Source organism: Mauremys reevesii, linkage group 2, assembly GCF_016161935.1.
Source record: "Mauremys reevesii isolate NIE-2019 linkage group 2, ASM1616193v1, whole genome shotgun sequence".
NCBI lineage: Eukaryota > Metazoa > Chordata > Testudines > Geoemydidae > Mauremys > Mauremys reevesii.
The window spans coordinates 209322751-209348724 of NC_052624.1; the positions used below are offsets into that span (position 1 = coordinate 209322751).

At 38.7% G+C, this 25974-nt stretch overlaps 1 protein-coding gene across 5 annotated transcripts in view; it reads right to left on the reverse strand.

The window, feature by feature from the left end:
• Positions 1-1598: 1598 nt before the first annotated feature.
• SS18 (SS18 subunit of BAF chromatin remodeling complex) overlaps positions 1599-25974 on the reverse strand; it is a 65203-nt gene continuing 40827 nt past the window's right edge. For 2 of the 5 annotated variants that reach the window (XM_039526477.1, XM_039526478.1), the window contains exons 6-11: positions 13638-13808; positions 12524-12628; positions 10094-10186; positions 9232-9354; positions 7003-7136; positions 1599-3290 (exon numbers count right to left, since the gene is read on the reverse strand). In XM_039526477.1, the coding sequence (XP_039382411.1) occupies positions 3264-3290; positions 7003-7136; positions 9232-9354; positions 10094-10186; positions 12524-12628; positions 13638-13808 (653 nt within the window). In that variant the 3' untranslated portion in view covers positions 1599-3263. The remainder of the gene's footprint in view (positions 3291-7002; positions 7137-9231; positions 9355-10093; positions 10187-12523; positions 12629-13637; positions 13809-25974) is intronic. The other 3 variants (XM_039526480.1, XM_039526479.1, XM_039526481.1) reach the window with 3 other exon arrangements.

Sequence of the window (25974 nt, forward strand, 5' to 3'; positions counted from 1 at the left end):
GCCTGGTACTATAGTAAGGTTCATTGGTCTGTATTTCACAAGATCAGGCCTCCAGTCTTCTGGCACAGTAGCTGATGTTAATGAGAGAGCATATAAAAAGCAGCTCACAGCCACTTTAATTCTCAAATTCCTTCTGAGCTATTGAATAAATTCCATGTGGTCCTGGTGACTTGTTACTCTTTAATTCATCTAGTTTATTCACCCTGAAGATCACCTGAAAGTAATGGGTACTTCCTCAACATCCTCTGTGGCGAAAACTGTAGAGAAGCTAAAGGATATTTTTTGCATCCATGTCCTTAACCCTCTTTACAGGAGCACCATCTATTTAAAAGTCACATCTACATGATTTTTAATGAACTTTTATTACAAGTAATATCTGAGATTACTTTAACTGAGAGCCTTTAGAGCAAAAGTATATTATTTCTCTATTTTTTCAGTTTGTTTACTTTGTTTATTTGACAGAACTTTGTATATGGTCAGTTTCACCATTTTTCTCCCAAACAATGAGTCAATTTTCTGTTTTTGAGAGTCTCTCACACAGCAACAAGGGAGAGAAAACCATTTTTTTTTTTAAAAGAGGAAAATGGTTGTTCAAATCAATCAATCACAGAAACTGTCCATGGACTAATGTGGTATCCGAAACTGCTTTTAACTCATTAATCGTCCTCTTTACTCTCAGGACATATTCTTTCACAGGCTTCCCGCATCTGATAAACTAATTATTTTTATGTTTCAAGTGGATGTTCAAATTCCTTATCAGCCCTCATATTTTCAACAATCCATTCTAAATCCAAGCTTAAGATCCTTTCTGTTGGCTTTACATGGGTTGGATTTCCATTTACTGAAGGATACCTGACTCAAAAAAACTTCTTGCACCTTGCCATTTTCGTCTCCTCCTCTCCCTCCCCAGCCCCCCCATACCTGGCATGCCTGCTTCCTTTTTTGTTTAAGGGGATGTGAATAATGTATAGGTATAATTTAAATGGGAATACTAACTTTTACGGGGAACTACCTCCTCTCAAGTTGTTCTTCTAATGTGGTACCAGAGGAATAAAGTAATTTTTGTCACCACCAATTAAAAACTTTTACGAAACAGGACCGTTATAAAACAATTAAACTTGCAAATGCACTAGTCTCTAGGAGGGAAACCCTGGAGGAAATTCTGCTTATTAAAATTGCAATTTTAGTTTCCATTAAAAAGGAGAATAAGACAACAGAAGATGGGTTGGCAAGACAAATTATTTCTTAATGTCAGTTGAGCTTATTTCAAATGAGATAACGTATCTTTACCAGGTTGGGTTCAGCACATTTTTTGTCTCTTCAACTCATTTATCTAATTCAGTCATCTTGATTATAGCCTCATGGACCTTCATTTTCAGAGGAAGAATTTTGTAACAAACAGCCTACACAACATGCTGATTACTGAACAGTTAATTCTAATTAACTTGGCTATGGCAAGAGAATTTTGATAAAGTCCTAGAATGCAAATATATTTTGGTTATCCTGGACCAACGTCTATAAAATAAAACCTCTCAGCAAAGTCTCCAGATGAGACATCAGAGTGATAGAAATCTAATTTAAAGAAACAAATGAGAAAATTAAAATCACAAATAATTTATTCTTCCTTTAGAGTTGATGGAATACAGTTTTAAATAGCAATGAAGTACACAGCGGTGGAAAATTGGCACAGAACCTACAAGCGTTTCATTCATAATAATGCTCCTCATGCGTTATCTGTTCAAACTTTGATGTGCATTTTCTACCGATCAACTTTAAGCTTAAAAAAAAAAAAGTTCTTCCTTTAAAAACAATGGACAAATGAAAATTTTGTTTTCCGTGTTTGTTTTGCTCATTCAAATACTATGTATTACAATTGCTTTCTCCCTGTTAAAACATTATGGCCAACTGTGAAAAAAATATTATTTTACTCCTGGGCTAATTTTATTTTTAAGTTATGTCCTTCATAAAGGTTGCATGTATTCTTGCACAACAGAATATTCTTTCACATATCTGAACTACAGTCACAGGATGGTATCAAAACCAATTTGTCTACTATGCTATTGATCAGCGTGCTGCCTTTATCTCACATGCAACACTATAAGCATCAATGCAGTTCACAATAAAATTTGGCATTTACCTCACCAGCAGGTTTATATGTGATAATCTAAAACATACCTTGGTCTCATATTAACCAGTAAGAAAAATGGATACACACAAAAAATGCCTCCTTTCTAAGGGTATTAATTCCCAGTTAAGAAAGTTTAGATAGAGGTTTACAAATTCTTCTATGCTAGTTTGTTACATACAAATTATCCAACTAAAGGTTAAAATACACTTATACAATACAGTTTGACCTGTCTTAAGTATTAATTTTTTAATTCTTTGCATATTCAAACCAGGTAAAATTAACATTGTCATATTCTTTGTTACTGCAATTAGAAAGGGATTACGGCTTGGTTTATGTTACACTGTGGCAAAACACCTACAGTTTGAACAATTTTTCTGGGTACCAAACCATGCTGCAAAAAATTGTCAAACTACATTAGAAACCTTCTTTACAAAAATGCTTCACTCAGAAAAATTAGAAAGCTTAAAAAATTAATTATTTGCACAAGACTATATCATACTGTTCTTGATTACCTTCCTGTTTAGGTAACTGGGATTCAATTCTTTGTACAAGAGCCTATCGGTAATGTACAGTATACTATGTCTTTAGTCAGCTTTATTATACACCATTTTGAGACCAACACAATCAAGCATTTACCATGCCCCCATCCATATTAACAGCAGATTTTTGATCCTGCCCAGTGAGTAGTGTACTGTCTTGCATATTCACCACATGAAAAACATAATATACAAAATATTGCTGCTGTAAAAAGTGTACATTTCCCCCTTCCCCTTACAAAAGAATTTGTGGAAAAAATATTAAATTCCCATAACCTTCATAAACATACAAAGCTGTTCACGCCTTTCAGTCTGTAACAGTCTGTTTGATGCACAGTTCCGAACTCACTGAGAACTGGTTATGTCAATGCATTTTCTGTCCAATATTGCCATCTAGAGTATGGTTGTGAAATGAGAGTTTTTGAGAGGCTACAGCCTTTTATAACGAGCCCATAAAGACTGTATATTGTAAAACAGCCATTTATCCACAATATTTTTCCAAAAGCTAGATGGAATGGGAGATTCTCTTCACAGGGAGATGTCCACAGTGCTGAGGAGACAATATGGCTGCTAATACATACTGGAATGTAAGTACTTTTTCACTGCTGATAGTTTCCATATTGCCCCTAAAAAAAGTTAAAATTAAAAATATGATTAGATAATGATTTTGTTTTCATACAGTAAAAGTTGAAACAGGGCAGTATCCAAAAAAGTCATGCCACTAAGAATTAAACACACTCAAAAACATTCATTTTATTGATATACATGGTATAGTGTTTCACCTCAGAAGTTCTCTAAATTTATCTGTAAATTACACTGCTGATTATATGTTTATGGCCTGGAGTTTAATTCTGTCTGAACAATTTTTCTTGAATTGGTATTGGTAATTAATAAAAGATTAAATAAGAGACATTAAAAATTTAAGACAGATTATGGTAAAACTGTCTAACAAAGAATACAACAGAATGGTTGAATACTAAATTGGAATTTGAGCAGCACTGCAAGAATTCAATTACATACAAAAGCACAGAAATTCATAGTGAAGGTATCCACTCAGCCTGTAACTCATAACTATTGTCCACATATTTTCAGAGCACCATAGAATAGACTAACACATGTAGTTCAAAACTCTGTGTGTGATCCAAGGCACATCTAGGCAATCATAAAGATGTAGATAGCCAACTTGTCCTATAGGAAAATCATAGAATCGTAGGACTGGAAGGTACCTCGAGAGGTCACCTGGTCCAGTCCCCTGCACTCACGGCAGGACTAAGTTTTATCTAGACCATCCCTGACAGGTGTTTGTCTAACCTGCTCTTAAAAATCTCCAATGATGGAGATTCCACAACACCCTTGGGCAATTTATTCCAGCGCGAAAGCACCCTGAGAATTAGGAAGTTTTTCCTAATGTCCAACCGAAACCGCCCTTGCCGCAGTTTAAGCCCATTGCTTCTTGTCCTACCCTCAGAGGTTAAGGCAGAGGTGGGCAAACTACGGCCCGCAGGACCGTCCTGCCTGGCCCCTGAACTCCTGGCCTGGGAGGCTAGCTCCCGGCCCCTTCCCTGCTTTCGCCCCTCCCCTGCAGCCTCAGCTCACTCACTCCGCTGCAGACGCAATGCTCTGGGTGGCGGGACTGTGAGCTTCTGGGGCAGCACAGCTGCAGAGCCCAGCCTGACCTGGTGGGGGGCAGTCAGGAAGGAGGGGGGGTTGGATGGGGAAGCAGGGGACAGTCACGAGCAGGGGTTCCGGGGGAAGTCAGAGGACAGGGAGAAGAGGTGGTTGGATGGGGCAGAGGTCCGGGGGGGGGGGGCGCATCAGGAATGAGAGGAGGGGTTGGATGGGGCAGCAAGGGTCCGGGGGCAGTCAGGGGACAGGGAGCGGGGATGTGTGGATGGGGCAGGGGTCCCAGAGGGGCCATTAGGGAACAGGGGAGGTTGGATGGGGCAGGAATCCGGGGGGGGGGGGGGGGGAGGGAGATAGGAGGTGGGGGCTGGGCCAGGACCCCCTCCCCTAACTGCCCTCCATACAATTTACGAAATCCGATGCTGCCCTCAGGCCAAAAAGTTTGCCTGCCCCTGAGTTAAGGAGAACACTTTTTCTCCCTCCTCTTTGTAAGAACCTTTTATATACTTGAAAACTGTTATCATGTCCCCTCTCAGGGCAGGTCTACATCAGAAGTGCTACATCAGAAGCGCTACATCTCTGTAGTGTGTCTGGTGAAGATACTCTATACCAACAGGAGAGCGCTCTCCCATAGGCATAATTACTCCACCAGCACGAGAGGTGGACGCTATGTCGGCAGGAGAACGTCTCCCGCTGACACAGTGCTAGAGTGGACAGCGCTTAGTTCGCTGTAACTTGAGTCGCTCAGGGAGGTGTCTTTTTCACACCCCTGAACAATATAAATTACATCAACTTAAGCGGTAGTGTAGACCTGCCCTCCATCTTCTCTTCTCCAGACTAAATAAACCCAATTTTTTCAACCTTCCCTCATAGGTCATATTTTCTAGACTTTAATCATTTTTGTTGCTCTTCTCTGGACTTTTTCCAATTTGTCCACATCTTTCCTGCAATGTGGTGCCCAGAACTGGACACAATACTCCAGTTGAGGCCTAATCAGCATGGAGTAGAGTGGAAGAATTACTTCTCGTGTCTTGCTTACAAAAGTCCTGCTAATACAGCCTTAATCCACAGATTTGATGCATGGAAATACTGGCCTCATTACTCTCCTCCAATTCCTCTGATGGAAGAGATCTTTTGTGAACGGCAAAGGTTGGAGCAGAGACATCAGTAAATGCATCTCATGATCATTCACAAGCTCTCTGCAGGTATACCATGGCATTCAGGATTTGCAGAAAACAAGAGGGCATGTTTGGGAATGACCACTTTGCACAGCATTGTCACCCCTCAATCCCACCAAGGTAATGCAGCATAAAACACTTCTGATAAGGCTGCATTATACACATTAGCACAGTTCCTAAGGTAGTAGTGCTACTGCGGGGAACAGGGAAAGCCTTCCACAAATGGATTCCCCTTGGGACTTGGATTATGCAAGAAACTGGAGGAAACAGAGGGAGGGAAGTTATCCCTGGCCCACACCAAAATGATCTATAGGAAATTCAACAAATTAAAACTTCTTTTCCCCTCTGTTCCCCCTCCCTCTCTTTAAGCATTTTTCTATGCCTACTTCTTGCATTTGGAACTATGGCCCTTTGTACACTAAATTATTTTTGAAGACTTGGAGCTAAAAGGTAGTTGCACTTCTAGATTACCAAATTTAACAAGGTTTTGTTGCCTTCCCCCCGCCCCTTTTTAACATATTTGTGTACAGAGAGAAATCTGTTCTCCCTGAAGGTACTCTAACCACTGTTACTCATGGGAAATATGTTTTTCTTGTTCAAAGTCTAAATAGTTGCTTATGGACAAACTATTAAGATTTTATTGTTAAAAAAACCTATCTGTGTAGTAATATATATTGTCATAATGTCCAGCTTCCTTATGCCCAGGAGAGTAAAGGCGTCTATTTTAATAAAGTTTACAATATAACATTCAGAGAGATATTAGGCAACATTTTCTGTTTTGTAGCTTGTAACACACAAAGGAGAAAATCCTCTGCTCTATGTCCAATCTTAATAACTAGGCATATGTACAAGGAACAGAGAGGAAGAAATCAATTCTCCCTTCTCCATGGCCATTAAGCAGCTGCTGAGCCACTCTGGTCCAATGGCTGGAATAGCCTCTACAGGCTCTTACTCAGCTTCCTGGGGATCCTCTGCCTCCCCCACCCGTACACTGCCATGCAGGGAATCAGTAGAAACTGAGGCTTCCAGTCTGCATGGGTCCCTCCCAACATCTATCCCAACACCTATACAGCATAATTACACTGCTTTGGCAGGCAAGGTGCCCTTTGTAGATGCCAAGGATGGGGGCTGGATTTGCCCCTAAGGGAATGCTTTAAAAAAAAAAAAAAAAAAAAAAGCATTTAGCCATGTTCAATACAGAGCAATAATAAAATGTGTCTCTGCAAGATGCTTGGTACCCTCAACTTCCACTTAAGTCACTCTCATCACTAGGCTAAAATGGTTCACATTAATTTTGATACAATAGTGAGCTGTTTATAACACACGAGCTTTGCAAAGTTTAGTATAGTTTGGCCAAATCAGAAAAGAGTGATCTAGACTAATCAACTCTCCTAGCTGTATGTGAATAATTCCAATGGAAATAAAAGCTATGAGAGTTACATATATCCATCCAGGGGAGACAATTCCCCCAAATCCATTAATAAAACAGTAAAATGAACACACAAGAATCAGTACATTTTCCTAAACAAAGTTGTACCTGGTCATATCCATAAGGCCTCTGTTGTGGTGGCTGCGGTGGTCCAGGCTGTGTGGGCCTGTATGCTGCATACTGCTGTCCTTGCCCTTGTGGATAGTTAGGATACTGAGGTCCTGGACCACTCTGTGAAGGACCTGCAAATCATTAAAACAAATCAAGAAAGGGAAGGAGTGAAGAACAGAATTGTAAATGGGGCTCCATGCCTGCAGACGCTGCAGGTAAACAAAATGACTATGTATTAGATATTCAATTCAATGATTCCATAGAGTTTAAAATCATCAAATTTTGGTATAGACCCGTTTGTAAGCCGACCCCTGCTCTTTGATGCGTCACTTTGTTTACCAAAAATATTCGGCTTATGAACGAGTATATACAGCACTTAACAAGCTTAAATTAGGTCACCACATACATCAGGCAAATACAGAGAGTTACATTCTTTGGTGCCTGCCACTGGATCCCCTGAAGACCAGATAGAGCCATAAAGTTCTACAACTGATGAACAGGTGCTTGCTCTTACACAAACAGACAGATCTGTTTCTGGGGCAAAATGTGACTTGCGTAGACAGTAACTTGATTCAGTGCTGACAAGTGCAAATTTTATCTAATCCCATTGGTCACTGAGCAGCCATTAGATGGTAACAAATTTGGTAATTTTGGATCTATGAGAGGTTCAAAGTGATGATCTTGAGGATAAAATCTCCATATTCCATTACCATTCTCCTCAGGCATCAAATCCACCTGAAATATGCTGCTTCAGCTCTCTGTGCTTCTCCTGGAGTGGGACAGAGACTTGAAGATTCATAATAATTACTGGGGCGCTGATTGCAAATAATTGATTTTTTGCAAATTAATGAGTAAGCAGATAAATATTAAGTAAAGCAGGATACTACATCCCAAAATGTACTTTGTTCATCTCACAAATGTAGTTCAGTTTTATTTATGATAATTCTGTACTGTTTACTAGTAAATGTTCATAAGAGATTTTGTAAAAAAGAGTTAAATATATTAATTTAAGACTTCATTATCTGCTTAAGAAACTGTACTTGAAAAGTGAGCTAGTTTGGGTGGGCAAATCATGGTGTGTGTGGATAAGGAGTTCTATTGTATTTGTTTCACCTGTTTCTTCTAATGTTTTTATTCTAAACCCCAGGTTTTGAAAATTGAATGTATGGAAAAAATGAGTCAAATTTTATTTATTTACTTTTTTAATGCTCTGGGTACACATACAAATATTTCAAAACTGTAACACTCCAGTCCCAACTTCAAAAACAAACTCTCCCAAATCTAACTAGGTCCTTTACAAAGCACTACCACTAACACAACTAAGTCAGATGTGAAGCTAGTATTTTCATGCACAATCATGATTGCATATATAATCTCACATACAAATTATGGAACTGGTTTTCACTGTCTCTTTTTGAGAGGATGTTTATTTTAAGATGAATGTGTAAGTCTTTTTACAGTATGACAGCAAGGACAATTTAAAATGTGTAGTATGCCCTGTTCTGATTCAAAATCTTCAGAAAAAAAAACCCCTGCACTCTGCGCTCCTTGTTATGGAGCACGTCCTTGAATCCAAGGGGTTAACGTTCCTAACAATAATAACGTGGTTTCCCAATGCTACAGTACATTAGCGTGGGGAAATTCTCAATACTAGCACAACATTATCTCTTAAGACTACAACTGTGCAAGTATTTTTTGTTACAGCAGTGGTACAAATATCATCAGAGAAAGTAAGAACTTAATGATCCAAGCTTGACTCTAATAAATAAACGTTAGGTGAGAGTCTATGCTGAGTCTCTAAGAGGTGCAACACAGAACTGGAAGCCCAGCAGTACAAGGAGTTAAGATGGCTTTATGGGGTTAAGATGGCTCTCTTTGTGCTCTCCTGATCCTAGGCTCCTGTATGGACTGGAAAGGCCCCCAGTATAACTTAGCTCTGGGACCAGCCTAAGTTACATATATCTCTCCTACGGGCCGCAACACAGTCTAGAATCTCTGCAGCGCTATGAGCTGCCCCAACATCCCCCTCCTGGCCCCAGCTCCACCCCCTCAGGAAGCTGTATTCTGCAGAATCTGTGCTGGGGGACTCCTCCCCCAGCTGAATACAGGGATTTTAGGGCCCTGTTATATTGGTCCAGCCATTTCACCCATCATAAAGAGGCTGAAGCAGAGATGAGGATCTCACCCATAGTCCTTGTGAAAACTAGTTTGTTGTCAGCTACTCACCATAACCCTGCTGTTGTCCTGGATAACCTTGCTGGCCTGTGTACTGCTGCTGTTGTGGAGGGTAACCCTGCTGCTGAGGAGGTCCTTGATATGCATCTTGCTGCTGAGCATACTGCGAGTTTCCTGCAAAACGGTTGCAAGAAAAAAAAACAATTAAAAATGTTTACTACACTTCTGCTTTCTCTAAGATGGACAGCCAACAACACATGAACAAAATGAAAATGCAATCTTGAATTCAAAAACTTAATAAAACAAAGAAAACTCAAACCAAACAGAAGGAATTCGGCCAAACAAACTGCAGTTAAAGCCAAGTTTGCAAGGTTGAACTGCAGCTTTTTCAGCATCTCTGCCAAACAAGCAGTACATTTACTGGAACATCACAGTCATAAGATCATGACTATGCTAAATAAAATAAAAAAAAGACAAAATTAAAGACATCTACGAGAGCACAGACTAGCTACACAAGATCAGCAAGCTGTTTCCTAATGGCACTATATTTATATATATACATATACATATATATATATACACACACACACAAAAATATATATATATATACACAAATGAACCAATGGATTTATGTTTAATAAAAAATTTCCATTGGAAAAAAACGTTCTCTAACAGTGTTTTAGTCATTTTACTGTTGTTAGAAATGGCAAATTATGGTTATATATTTTAGATGTTTGCAAGAAATTATTTTAAATGCTTCAAGTTCCCTGCAATTTTCAAGACAGCCAGCAACTAGTATTCTACAAGAGCTTTGCATGGGCATAAATTGTTTTGTGCAAGAATTTTCGTTCCCATAGGAGGTGGGGGAGGGAAGGGAATGTATGTGCGTATGTGTGTGAAGGTATATAGATACCTCCTTCGTAGTAATGTTGTGAGGAATCCTCATAAGGCCTATCGTAGCCTTGTTCAGGATACGACGGTTGCTGATAACCGTAATCATTATGACCTACATCAATTCGACAAGAGACAGGAAGAAACGTTAATGGCCTCTGAGTGAAAACCCTAAAAATATTTCATCTTTCAGAAAAATCAAAAAAAAAGTCAACTGGAAATACATAAAAAAGATTTTTCAATTTTATTAGCCAAAGATTTACCAATATGATTTCCTTTCATATTGAATTAACATGTGATAGGGAACAAAAGCTTAATGCACTCGTTTTAGCAACATCACAGCAAGGGATGGTCTTAACCTTCTGATAATCTTTGTTGGTGGGAAAAAGTACTTTATCTTTTATTTTAAAAAATGAAAGCATTTAGGCCTTTCACATGTAAATAACCTGAATTAAATTAGAATGAACAAAGGAAGCAATTATCATACTTTGTCTAACACCTGTTCGGCTGATCTCCAATTCAAAAGCATATGCTAAAAGCAGTGTGAAATATAACAAAGCTCAATGAAGTTATGAATCACATATTTCTGTAGTAAATTTTGCTCTGAAGTGTCAAAGGAAAAACTTCTCAAGGCTGATTTTTCCCCCCACAAACATCATTCCTAACAATCTTAAGAAGACATTTTCCCTGGAGAATCTCATTCATCAGCACAATCATTAAAAAAGAAGCTTCAATTTCAGAGGCTATGGGCCCCTCTGGCTTAGAAACCAAAACATGAGAAAAATAGCCTACCTGTTTGTTGTTTTAAGACCCAATATATTTCTCCTGCAGATTACTAAAATGTACTACATCATAGTGTCCTCTTGTGAAACTCAAGTCATGAGAACAAGCTTTCATTTTGTTAAAATTTGAGCACAAATTTTATGAAAGTGCCTAAATAAGGCAGAGAGCAAGAAGTTCTAAAAATAAATGGTCTTTGGTACAAATGAAGAACTAGACCCAAACTTCTTAAAAACTGACTCTGATGCTCCTACATTATTATTATTTTACATTTTATAGATTATTATTTTAACATATCCACTGCTGTTTAACAATACTTGCCGAAGTTAACAGAATATGGTGGATCTTTGTAAATTCATCTAAACTGCCATATAATTTTAATTGATAATGTTCAATTGTATGCATTAAATGCATGAATTACCTTTAACTATTTGAAAATTATGAAAGTCGTACAGCTAACTCTTTTTTGTACAGAGTAAATGAGGTCATCTGTATAACACAATATAAGTTTCAGAATTAAGACTGTATGTTATGATTTAACATAACTTGTGAAATATCTTTGAATGTACACAAATGAAAATCAGATGCCTACGCCTATCTATAATAGCTTTAGGCCTGGCTAAAATATTGATTTAAAAAAATTAAAACTTTAAATTCAAATAAATAATTCATTTCAATAAGTATTTAGAAATTTTGCTCTGAAATGTTGATAGGATTTGGGGGTTGTTGAGCTATGAATGTTTTTTAAATTGTTACTATTACCATGTTCCTTGGACTTCACAAAACACATCATTAAGTGGCAAGCAGGCTATCACAATAGCTATGAATCAGCCAGTATTTTTCCACAAAAACAGTTTGTTCACCCAACCTCTCCCTCAGCAAAACCAAAACAAATTAAAAAAGGAACCCCATCTTCTAATTTATAGCATAATCCTCATTCTCCTTGTTCAAATACACTATATACAGATCTCTTACTTCAAAGAGGAAAAAGGACTGATTTGTGTAATATTAATTTAGAGTCTGATCCTGAGAACACTGAGGGAATTCCACAGGACCATGCCTTTCAACAAACAAGCTCCTCAGGGCTGGAACTATCTTATGCCTTTATCAAACAGTATGTATGCTTAAGGCCCACACCACAGCAGCAACAAAACATGTGCAATTTGTTCTTAAAATCAAAAATAAAGTATGTTATAGAATAAGAACAATCATAAAAAAACAAAACATTATGCTTATAAGCAAGTTTTTTTATTTCTGTATACTAGCTATAAAAAGAATATATTACTCAGTCTCTTTCTACACATACAGTATCATAAAGCAGATGTATAACATGACTGCTTTAATTCAGATCAGCTGTTCTACATACACTGAAGAACCCTCCATACTTGTAGCTAAATGAGAGGATTCTTATTATAGAATATGAAAGCCAATATTAGGATGTCAAAGTAGAAGTATTACAAATGATGTACTTTGAGCAAGTTGTAAAATTAGTTCTCTTTAGCATCTTAAATTATAGTAACAATTCTGAATTTAGAAGCTTTTATAAATACAAGATCTGTTATGGTGATCAATTACTAACTATTTTCACCCCATTCTATTGTTTTTGAGTAGCTCTCTACATTGATATTGGGCAGGTATAGAAAATGGGAAAGTTAACATTATGAGAGATTACCATCAGGGTAATATTGCTGGTTCATGCCTTCTGGAGGACCTTGTCCACCATGACTGTATTGGTCCCCATAATAGTCTTCCTGGCCTGAGTACTGCTGTGGTGGGCCTGAAAAACCACAACCAGTCAATACGTAAGTATCTTGTTTTCTCTGTTAACAAGCTTGCTAATTTCTGGTTTTAGTATGAGAAATATTTCTCAAATGTACTCCCCACCCACCCTGTTGCATTTCAGACAACATATTTAATCTACTTGTTCGTCTGCACTAGACTCCATACAGTAGAACCTCAGAGTTACGAACACCTCAAGAATGGAGGCTGTTCGTAACTCTGAAATGCTCACAACTCTGAACAAAACATTATGGTTTGTTCTTTCAAACATTTACAACTGAACATTGACTTAATACAGCTTTGAAACTTTACTATGCAGAAGAAAAATGCTGCTTTCCCTTTATTTTTTAGTAGTTTATGTTTAACACAGTACTGTACTGTCTTTGCCTCTGCTGCTCTCTGATTGTGTACTTCCAGTTCCAAATGAGGTGTGTGACTGACTGGTCAGTTCGTAACTCTGAGGTTCTACTGTATGTGAATCTAGCTCAGAGTTCATTTTAAGAACACATGTAAAACAGCAACAGCACTAAGCTATGCATCAAGAAAAATACAGACTATCTTTTTAAAAAGGACTACAGTTAAGAAAAAAATTACAAGATTGTGGAATATAATTCTATTTTCTCTCACTTTCCTCTAGTGGTTGAGCAATTTTAGAACCAAATGGGTTATTTAATTATTTTCCATACGTATCAAACTTTTGTGACAACAAACTGAATTCTACTTCATACAGCAGGTTCTCTGGGGTGTAAACTTTTTGGACACCCTTTTTATTCAGAAATGAGCTTGAAACAAAAGAGAGATAAATCTCAAAATTCATGTCCAAACTAGTAGCTTTTCTGCTGCAAGAGCTACCTTTAAGAAGGAGGAAAAAATATGCTGGAGACAAAGAAATCTGAAATTGTGCACATAGCAATTTGGTTCAAATATGATGTAGACAAAAAACTATTTACAAAGATTTCCAAGATGGTTATTTAAACTAATCTGAGAAGTTCAATGTAGAGTCTTACCTTGCTGTGGTGGCCTATATGGAGGAATCTGTCTCTGACCCATCATGTGATTTCCTTGGTTAACTTGGCCCATCATTCCTATTGGTGGCTGCTGTCCCTGGTAATGTTGCCCACCTCCCTGTGGCATATTATATTGCTGGGAAGGAGGTGGCTGCTGGTGCATCATTGGACCTGTAGAAGAAAAAAACCCAACTATAATGTCTTTTCTAAATCGTGATCTGGATTAAAATCCTTTAAAACGCATAACAAATCAAATCTTAAACTATTAATAACCAAATCCACACAGATATGTCAAAAGCAGTACCATCAAGCATTGCTTAATTCTGGACCTATGCAAGTTGGGGTAACCAATTCAGTCACCAATTTACAGAACAGAACTTCTCCAAAAAGATGAAGATGGTTGCAAGAAGGTGTTGCGGCTTTTTAAAAAAATCAAAATAATGGGTATACTGTATTTTTCATTCCTATTTTCCTCATGCTCAAAGTTAATGGAAACATTTACACTCTATTTCCATACTGGATCAGACCAAAGGTCCATCTAGCCCAGTATCTTGTCTTCTGACACTGGCCAATGCCAGATGCTTCAAAGGGAATGAATAGAACAGGGCAATCATCATGTAATCCATCCCATAGTCCAGTCCCAGCGTCTGGCAGTTAGAGGCTAGGGACACCCAGAGCATGAGGAGGCATCCTTCAAATTCATGGATCTACCGTTCATGAACTTATTTAATTCTTTTTTTAATCCAGTTATAGCTCTGGCCTTCATAACATTCCTTGGCAACGAGTTCCACAGGTTGACTGTGCATTGTGTGAAGTACTTCCTTTTGTTTGTTTTAAACTTGCTGCCTATTAATTTCATTGGGTGACCTCTGGTTCTTGTGTTAAGTGAAGAGGTAAATACACTTCCTTATTCACTTTCTCCACACCATTCGTGATTTTATAAAACTGTAACTACAGAGGTCACTTTGTTCCTACAACAATATTCTCAGATTAAAACTACACTGCAGTTAAGGTTGGAATTACATATCAGTTATTATGGTAATTTTTTAAAATGCATGTTACTTAGATTAAAAGCTGTCTAGTGTCAAGATAGTATTTTGGTCACATGTCTAGCACAATGGGGTTCTAGTCCACAACTGGGCCGCCAAGGCACTACCACAATACAAATAAATAATAAAAATAATTTTAATTATCCTAAAACAAAGCATTATAAACTCAGGAAATTCAGAGTTAAGGCTAAATTTATAACAGCATTCAAACAACCTTAACTTTGCCTTGTGCTGGCAATAACCATATGATTATGATTACAGATTAGATTCAACTACTTTTTAAAGAAATATTAGAATCCCTTCTCCCTTCATGGTGTCATCACAGGAAGGTGAAGGTACCAGATTTCACTAAATCTTAACAAGATGTAAAATGTGAAGAGTCTACGTTATTCCGCTATTAAGATCATTAGGGCAAGAAAAGTCCAACAAGGTGCTAAACTGTTTGTATGTCTGTTTCTTTTTCTTTTCTAAATCCTGATCTGTATTAAAATCCTTTAAAACAGCGTAACAAATCAAAACTTAAACTATTACAAACCAATTTTTTCTTTTCTTTTTTTTAAATGGTCAGGTAAATTAGGAACAGATAGTATCATAGCAGAAATTTAATGGCGTAAAACTAGCTAAAAGCAGCCAATTTTGAGGATGGACTTATAAGAGGAATATTACATGGTAACATTCAGGAAAGTTAAATCAAATTAACTGAAGGTGTGATTGTACAGTGCATTAAACCCCTGTATGTATGCTCTCATTCAGAAGTGGCCAGACTTCAGTTTAGTTTAAACAAACTGTAATTAAATTAATTAAGAGCACTAGTAAGAGGGAGGCTATTCTAAGTGTGTTACTGGGGGAGGTTGCCAAAAAGTTTTCAACAAGAGGAGGCAAAAAAGCAGCAACAGAGAAAACAGAGATGTTCTGCATTTTCTTTTGAAGATAAATATAGACCATTAATTAAGATCATGGAATTCAAAATCCTGCTTCTGTTCTCTAGTATGACAATTTCTGTGTTCCAATTTTAAAGTACTGAATAAAAGCATTAAAATGAAGATGCTGAAATTATTTTCACTTAACTGAAATTGTATTTCATATTCTGGATTTTCTGAACAATTGGATAATTCAGACCATTCCAATTCACTACAGCTCTGTCTGAATGTACTGAGAACAAGAACACAGTCTTGAAAAAACGAAAACTAGTTGCCATAATATTCCTAGATCTCAGGAAAGCTTGTTAATTAACAATATTAATATTAGTCACAATACAATGTGATAAAATGTGTTGGCTCCCCATGGTGCAATGTAGAGGTTTTCTATTTGCTTTTTAAATTAGAACTTCATTAATGCTTTGTAAAGCCACAATGAGAATCCACTACTCTGCATCAGCCTAACTGTCTATAATATTAACAGCAGAGCACTTGGCTTCTTTCCAGTTTGGTCCAGGTCTCCTTTATGAGAATGGCATCAAGAAGGTGAGCCATGAGTTCTATCAGTTTTCAGAATGGAACCATTTCATGCAGCGGGTTGGGCAGGTGTAGTTTTTTTGTTTGTTTGTTTTTTAAAAGGGTTGGAGGGTGGGGTCCAGTAGTGGTTTTTTGTTTGTTTTTCAGTTACAGTTTTATGCCATATTTAGTTTCATACTTAGTCAGGATACAAAACTAAATAAGACTATAACAAAAAAACAACCCCCACTCCACACAAAAACAAACTAAAATATTAGATGACAGGACTCCCTTTTTGATGGTTTTTTTTAGTTTTTTTTATTTTTTGGCTATTGTTATTAATGATTTATTTACAGCCCATCAGCTCTAGAACATATTCCAATGACTGTGAATTGTTCATTTTGGAAGAGAAGCCTAGAATGGGGATGTCTGTAAGGACTATTGCTGACAGAGATAGAAGCTTGAGTTCCTTTAGTATGTTATACTTTAATTCTCAACTTTAGGAAGACTTGAGAATTTTTGAAGGAATAGTTAAAGATGCAGTCATCGCCAAATGCTGCAATGGTCTCATCTATAGTTGTAGATAAGAGGTTACTTCATGGAAGAGGCCACAAGATTCCTCTGGGTGAAGAAAATCACGCTGATCTTTGCAGGCTGTCTTTCATACAGCAATCATCCAGAAATGCATCTATAAGTATTCCCTGATGCAAGAGGAATACTTGTATGCATGTTGTCTCCATGACCAGATGTTTGGTGTGAATTCCTGGTGCTAAAGAGAGGCTGAAGGAAAATAATTTAAATTGGTAGAATTGTGTGTCTCATGGAAGAGCACAGATAATTTTGGTGAATCAGTCTGAAAGTCATGTGAAAGCATGCACCTTTTAGGCTGACAGCTCCAAACCAGTTTTGAAGGGAAAGGGATTGGATGATGGAAACCAGTCAGCACGTAGCATTTGAACTTTTTACTGAACTGTTCAATTTTCTTAGGTCCATAGCAAAACAACGGTGATCTCTCTTTATTTTTGGAATTAGAAATAGTCTTATTAGCAGCCTCTCCCTCTCTACACTACTTTGGCAAGTTTTCTATGGCTCCCATCTTTGAAAAGGAACCCATCTCTGCTCTGAGCAATATCTCATTACATGGATCTGAGAGGAAATGGGGGAAGGGAGAGATGGAAGTCAGAATGGAATGGAATTAGATTGCATATCTGAACCGGATTATCTCCAACAGCCAATGATTAGTGGTAATTCCATGCCATGCCCATAGGAACTGACAGACTAATCTTAAAACATATTGGAAAAATGAAGAGTAAGGTAAATGCAGACTGGAAGTGTGCTCCAGGACAACCTAACAAATTTGAGGCCAGGTGGGTACTGAGGATGAACAAGCGATAGAAAAATTCGACTGTTTAAAGTGTTTCCTCACGGTTTTGTCTTCCACTGGATCTTAGATGTCAAAGTGAGAGGGTACAATATGACAAGAATACAATAGCTGCTGACATGGTTGAGACTGCTGGAGGAGAGGTAAGGGAAAGAGGAACCAGATGAAGCGAACTGTCTTTGGACCCAAAAAGACGACACCACTAGGTGAAACCCAAAGCCCATGCTGCAAGATGTAGTCTCTTCCATCTCCAGAATTTAATAGGTTTTGCTGCTCAATAAACCTCTGTTATTAAAGGGCAGATCTTTCACCTTTGAGCTTGAGCTTTAATAGGAAGGCCAGATGACTTATGCCAGTGGTTTTCAACCTCTATTCATTTGCGGACCCCTAAAAAATTTTGAATGGAGAACTTCTTTTGAAATTCAACCTGTGGTCCATGAAACTTTATTTGCATAGTCACCCTTCATGGACCCCTTAGACATAGTCTGCAGATCTTCAAAGGTTTGCAGACCACAAGCTGAAAACCACTAACCTATGCCAAGAATACCATCAGAAAGTGATCCCAGATGTCATAGTTCTGGCCAGTGTACCCAGGGCATTATATGAAACACAGAGTGCATGTCTAGAAACAACGTGACATTCGGCAAACTTTTTCTACCTTATTTTGCTCCTCTGAGAGGTCGCAAAATAAAGGGAGCACTTAGTCACAAACCTGGAACTGACTGCTAGCCATGATGGGCTGATAACTGGTGATAAGAATTCCTACACCACAGTAGCTCTGCAGGAGCTGCTGCAGCATTTAGAAACTCCAGTGAAGCATACGCTTAACTGCTAATGTCTTCTAGGATCTTTGCAGCTTAGAAACTCCACAGGTGTCTGGAAGCCCAGGCAAATGATAAACAGACAAAACTTCATACTTTTTGCAAGCCTTGCTAATGTTACAGGGGAAACTTAAAAGATTCTTCAGCACGATCTCAAAAGCCTTGTAACATGTCAAGGGAGCAATTTGCTATTCCTAATACACCAGAAATATCTTTCCAATATGTACCACTAATTGAAAAATAGCAGAAGGAACTACCGCTTTACAAGGCCTTCACCTCCCAAACTAGATTTGAAGTTTCTAGGCATCCTCATTTTTTATAGGACATTGAAGAGATAAAAACAATAATTTGCCAGATGGGCAAAACACTTAATATTTCTAATTCAAAGCAGTTCAAGTATTTAAACCTTTGCACTTGACAAGTAGAATGTGGCATCTGTTGAAAGCAGACTCTGTTCACAATCAGCCATACCTTTGTTTCTTCAAGATATGATTCCTATAGGTAGCTACTCTTTAAAACCATATGAAATTGAAGTTAGTACAGAATGCAATGCATAAGTTTAAGGTGTTGGGGTTTTTTTACTTATGAATTCCAAATGGTTGGGTCTTGGTTATATTTGAGACTGCCTTTCCTTGTGTGTTACACTATGGCAATTGCAATCAGCAGAGGTGTTCAAACTAACAGCCCTCTGTTTAAATGGGAAGGGGCTGGTAGCAGGGCATTCAGAGTGAAGGGTCCTCAACAATGGAAATCACTTCTTCCCTAGTGCCTGAATTGTGTGACAATCAGCACCCTATGTTAGGTTCATTTAACCTTTCAGTCTTTTACTGATTGGGTAGGACAGTGCTGTTTAGGGTTTTGGGGTAGACAGAAAGGGAGAAGTTTGCTTCAGTGGAGTCAGTGGTGTTTGTGATCCCTTACGTATTTGTTTGTAACTACTGCACATTAGCCAGAAATCTGGAAGGGTATTTTATATATTTAAATAAATGAAAATGTCTTTAAAATCTTACTATCAGGTTCAGCAAACAGTCCTCAACAACTGGAAAGGCAAACATGACATCCAGGGCTATAGTTCTGCTGTTTAATTGGGCAGGCAACATGTGTCTAATGTTTAGTACATGGAGACTGGTGAGTCAGAGATACTTGGCGCTCAGCTCAGCTCAGGCAGGGGAATGGGGTCTACCACAGTGGTCTGCAGAGGGACATGAAAAACAGGATTCCTGAGAAGGCTGTGTTATTTATTTTGGCCTTTTTTTTTTTTAAATCAAAGTATTTGAGTTCTATAGTTTGTCACCATAATGCAGATGTGAAAAATTCTATTCAATCTACATAAGGAGTCCTTTCTAAGTAAATAGAGACTTCAGTTTGTTGAAAAATTCTGCTTGCAACAGTCTCCAGATAGCAAAAATGTCTTGTTAAAAATGGCAGAATACACTGGTCTACAATTTTTGAGAAGTCGTCTGCTTCAGAGATAAAATGTGCTATTTATTATGTATTTTGATGTGCTGAATTCAAATATGACAATTAAAACAACTGATTGGCTACTGTTTCTAAGTTATGTAAGTTTTTACATTTTATGTCTATATATATTGTGTAGATAGTAGAGTTTTAATCATAAATTGTAAACCTAGGTCTTTTCATGTGTTTATGGTTGCTTTACATGATAATATTTCACCTGTCCTGTTTATGTAACACTTTAAAAATCAGCAAAAGGGTTATATAAATAAAATTTATTATGAAACAAAAGGCAAAAAACTATTATATACATAGTTTAGTCCTATTCAGTGTCTACTCGGCGCTTCTTGGCTTGTCTCTTGTATTCATTAAATGGAGAATCTCTTGACACTGTCCAGCAATAGTCTGCAAGCATTGATGGGCTCCATTTGCCCTGATAGCATTTCTCCATTGTTGCAATGTCCTGGTGAAATCGCTCGCCGTGCTCGTCGCTCACTGTTCCGCAGTTCGGTGGAAAAAAATCTAGATGAGAGTGCAAAAAATGTATCTTTAGTGACATGTTGCAACCAAGGCTTTTGTATGCCTTGAGGAGGTTTTCCACCAACAACCTGTAGTTGTCTGCCTTGTTGTTTCCGAGAAAATGTATTGCCACTAACTGGAAGGCTTTCCATGCCATCTTTTCCTTGCCATGCAGTGCATGGTCAAATGCATCATCTCGAAGACGTTCACGAATCTGAGGACCAACAAAGACACCTTCCTTTAGCTTAGCTTCACTTAACCTTGGAAATTTTCCACGGAGGTACTTGAAAGCTGCTTGTGTTTTGTCAATGGCCTTGACAAAGTTCTTCATCAGACCCAGCTTGATGTGTAAGGGTGGTAACAAAATCTTCCTTGATTCAACAAGTGGTGGATGCTGAACACTTTTCCTCCCAGGCTCCAATGACTGTCGGAGTGGCCAATCTTTCTTGATGTAGTGGGAATCTCTTGCACGACTATCCCATTCGCAGAGAAAACAGCAGTACTTTGTGTATCCAGTCTGCAGACCAAGCAAGAGAGCAACAACCTTCAAATCGCCACAAAGCTGCCACTGATGTTGGTCATAGTTTATGCACCTCAAAAGTTGTTTCATGTTGTCATAGGTTTCCTTCATATGGACTGCATGACCACCTGGAATTGATGGCAAAACATTGCCATTATGCAGTAAAACAGCTTTAAGACTCGTCTTCGATGAATCAATGAACAGTCTCCGCTCATCTGGATCGTGAACGATGTTGAGGGCTGCCATCACACCATCAATGTTGTTGCAGGCTACAAGATCACCTTCCATGAAGAAGAATGGGACAAGATACTTTTGACGGACACGGAACATGGAAACCCTAACATCACCTGCCAGGAGATTCCACTGCTGTAGTCTGGAGCCCAACAGCTCTGCCTTACTCTTGGGTAGTTCCAAATCCCTGACAAGGTCATTCAGTTCACCTTGTGTTATGAGGTGTGGTTCAGAGGAGGAGGATGGGAGAAAATGTGGGTCCTGTGATATTGATGGTTCAGGACCAGAAGTTTCATCCTCTTCCTCTTCTTACTCAAGTGAGAATGATTCTGGTGCATCAGGAACCGGCAGTCCTTCTCCGTGGGGTACTGGGCGTATAGCTGATGGAATGTTTGGATAATGCACAGTCCACTTTTTCTTCTTTGACACACCTTTCCCAACTGGAGGCACCATGCAGAAGTAACAATTGCTGGTATGATCTGTTGGCTCTCTCCAAATCATTGGCACTGCAAAAGGCATAGATTTCCTTTTCCTGTTCAACCACTGGCAAAGATTTGTTGCACAAGTGTTGCAGCACATGTGTGGGGCCCATCTCTTGTCCTGATCTCCAATTTTGCAGCCAAAATAAAGGTGATAGGCTTTCTTAACCATAGTGGTTATACTGCGCTTTTGTGATGCAAAAGTCACTTCACCACAAACATAGCAGAAGTTATCTGCACTGTTCACACAAGTACAAGGCATCTCTGCTCACTTTGGCTAAACAGAAATGTGTCCCTTTGCAAAATCAAACACTGACAAATAAGAGAGCACGACACTGTATGATTTCTAGAGCTGATATAGGGCAATTTGTTCAGCAGAGTGATGTAAGCTTCGTTATGATTGCATCATCCATGACGTCTAGGAATAACATGATGCAATTCATATCATGTATGACGCAATACCAGCTTCAGATTGCATCATTCATTGTTTTGCCTAAAAAGCAAGTACTGTCCAAACCCAGTCATAGATTTATTCATAGATCCAGTCAAAGATGTATTTTAGTCATTTCTGGTTTAAATTGAGATCCCTTCCCTTTATAACTCACTTATCCTCCACTATTCCCAAGTCAAGGGTCGTATATACTGACTCAATAGCATAACTTGAAAACTAGAGCCAATCAAGAATTTTAAGCATCATTTTCATTCTCAGTGACCCAGAATTAGTAAAGTTTGACTACATTTATTTCAGAAGCATTTTGGCTGTAGAGCAGTGTATCTTATTCAATATACTGTACCAATAAACTTGTAGGATTGTATACAAAAAAAAAGGGAGACAAAGGGGTTTTGTTCCACATTCGCTTAGCCACCTTACATTCCCATATTCTTCATAAAGGTTGGCTAATATTCCTTGCAGTTTTCTCAGAGTGGTACAACACCTTCATTATGAGAGTCACCTGTGGATCTTATTGTTTAACATTCATTTTCCACAACCCAAGAAGACTAAAATTTTCAGTTGTAACAGGACTGACCTTGTAAAACAATCTTGTGAAGGCTCTAGATTTTCATACACGACATTCCTTCAGCAGGTGTCTTATAAACTAGTGCAAGTCAATGATTAATACAGTAGATACTGATAACAAATCACATTATTGGACTTTTTGCCATACTAAAAAGTGTTTTCATTCCTTTCCTACTAATACCATCAGACTCAAATGATAACTTCTGTATGACCTCATACTAGTAACTGCACACACACAAAAAATATGTTAAAAGAACATTAATGTTGCAGATTCAGCACTCAAAAGTTAGCAAGTGCCATAATTAAAGGTTATCTATATGCAGCCTTAATTTAGCCCCTGAGCATATGCATTCTGATAGTCTTTAATTACATGATCACATACATTTTTCCACAAGACCACTCACTGCCTCATTCAGTGCACAGGATGGACAGTACTCATTGAACAAGCAGCTATATCATAATATTTTATCATCATTGTTCAGTGTGTGCCTTATGCCTTATTTCCATCACATTATTCAAACCCTGCTCTAAAGACTGAACAATTAATTTCTTCGTCGGCTTTGCTATGGCACACATCACTATAGTATCAAACTATATCACAAACGTTAATGAGTTTATTTTCACAACATCCCTGAGGTGAGATAGTATTATTATCTCCATTTTGCAGATAGTAGGGAACAGAGACACGGAGTGATTAAAGTAAAAAATATCCACTAGTTTTGGGTGCTCTATTTCATATATTCCACAGCCAGAGGAGACCATTGTGATAATCTAGTCTGACCTCCTGCATAACACAAGCCACACAAGTCCCCTGTTTTAATCCCTGTTTGAACTAGTGTTTATCTTTTGAAAAACATCCAATCTTGATCTTAAAGTTGCCGGTAATAAAGAATCCACCACAACCCTTGATAAGTTGTTCCGATCGTTTTTTATCCTCACTCTTATTTCCTGTCTGAATTTGGGTACCTTCAACTTCCAGACACTGGATCTTGTTATAACTTTGTCTGCTAGACTGAAGAAAATTTCCCCATGCTGGTATCAAATGTGATCAAGTCACTCCTTAACCTTCTCTTTGTTAATAGATTGAGCGCCTTAAGTCTATCTTTATAAGGCATGTTTTCTAACCCTTTACTCATTCTTATGGCTCTTCTCTGAACCCGCATCAGTTTATCAATATCCTTCTTGAACTGTGGACATCAGAAACGAACACAGTATTCCAGTAGTAGTTGCACTGATGCCAAAAACAGAGGTAATATAACCTCCATACTCCTACTTCAGAAATTGAATTAGCTCTTTTGATCAAAGCATTGCACTGGGAGCTCCTGTTCAGCGGACAGAGCCTCCATCCTGTAAGTATGGCCTACTTTCTTTGTTCCTAGATGTGTAACTTTACATTTGGCCATATTAAAAAGCATACATTGTTTACTTGTGCCCAGCTTAACACACAATCCAGATTGCTTTGTATCAGTGACATGTCCTCTTCATTTTTTTACCATTCCCCCAAATCTTTGTATAATCTGCAAACTACATCAGTGATGATTTTATGTTTTCTTCAAGGTCACTAATAAAAATGTTAAACGGCATAGGGCCCAGAACTGCTCCCTAAAGGAATCCTCTGGAAACACACCTGCTTGATGATTCCCTGTTTACAATTACATTTTGAGAACTGTCAGACAGTTTAAAATTCAATTAATGTGTGCCTTGTTGATCATTTCTAGTTTTTTAATCATAATGTTGTGTGGTACAAAGTCAAAATCTAAGTATATTCCATCATTACTATTACTTTATCAACCAAACTTGTAATCTCATCAAAAAAATATACCGAGTTAATTAGACAGGATCTGTTTTCCATAAACCCATGTTGATTGGCATTAATTATATTTCCCTCTTTTAATTCTTTATTAATCGAATCCCGTATTAGCTGTTCCGTTATGCTGCCTGGGATCAATGTCAGGGTAACAGGCCTATAATTAACCAAAGTCATCCCATTTACTCTTTTTAAATATTGTCATAACATTTGCTTTCTTCCAGTCTTCTGTAACTTCCCCAATTTTCCAAGAGTTAACAAAAATCAACATTAACTGTCTAGAGAGTTCCATGGCCAGCTGTGTGACACTAGCAGTGTTACCAGTGGCACCAATATAATTGTCTCAGCAACAGTTCCTGCTCCACAGTGAAGCAAAGTAATGATTTGTTTAGATGCTGCTCCAACCCCTCTTTGAAAACCCATTAAAGTACTGATATTTGTTCAGTAATGGAACTACTATATCAGCTGCTTCAGCAATCAATTTAAAAAGCATAATCTATTCCATCGAATTGCCACAACTTCTTATTAACTTATTGTTTCAAATACACCGCTACCCCGATATAACACGGTTGTGGGGAGCCAAAAATCCCTACCGCTTTATAAGTGAAACGCTGTTATATCGGGGTAGCGGTGGCAGGGCTGCAGCGGTGATTTAAAGAGCCCAGGGCTCCGGCCGCGAGGAGTCCCAGGCCCTTTAAATCGCCGGCAGAGCCCTGCTGCCGCAGCCCTGGGGTAGCAGCAGCAGGGCTCCAGCGGTGATTTAAAGGGCCCGGGATTCCCCGCAGCAGGCGGAGCCCCAGGCCCTTTAAATCGCTGGCAAGCCCCGCTGCTGCAGCCCTGGGGTAGCAGTGGCAGCGCTCCAGCGGTGATTTAAAGAGCTCCGGGCTCCGGCCGCTGCAGGGAGACCGGGCCCTGTAAATCGCAGGCCAAGCCCCGCTGCCGCAGCCCTGGGGTAGCAGTGGCAGGGCTTCGGCGGTGATTTAAAGATCTCCGGGCTCCGGCCGCTGCGGGGAGCCCAGCCCCGCTGCTGCAGCCCCAGGGTAGCGGCAGCAGGGCTCTGGTGGTGACTTAAAGGGCCCAGGGCTCCCCGCAGCAGCCAGAGCCCCAGACCCTTTAAAGCGCTGCCCAAGCCCTGCTGCCAGAGCCCCGGGGTAGCGGCAGCAAGGCTCCAGCCGTGATTTAAAGGGCCCTGGGCTCCCCGCAGCAGCCGGAGCCCTGGACCCTTTAAAGCACCGCCGCAGCCCTGCTGCTACCGTGCTATATGCGAACCCGTGTTACATCAGGTCACGTTATAGCAGGGTAGCGGTGTAATTCTTTTACAGTCTTAACAAATCTACAACTGTTTTTGCAGTTTCTAATGATCAATTTCCAAGTTTGATTGTGGGGGGAGGGGGTAAATGTATTGGGAAAGTATTATAGTACGAAGAATACTATGAAGAAATATTAAGTACACTACTTTGAAATAGCTGAATCACTAATTCCCTATGTTTAAAGTAGATCAATTACTTACAAAATAAACTGATTTTTGCACAGATATAAAGTTTAATTCTTTCCTTGAATTTACTTCTACCTACATCATTTACTTCACTTATTAAGAATCAAGTCTTCATAATTAAGGTAAACC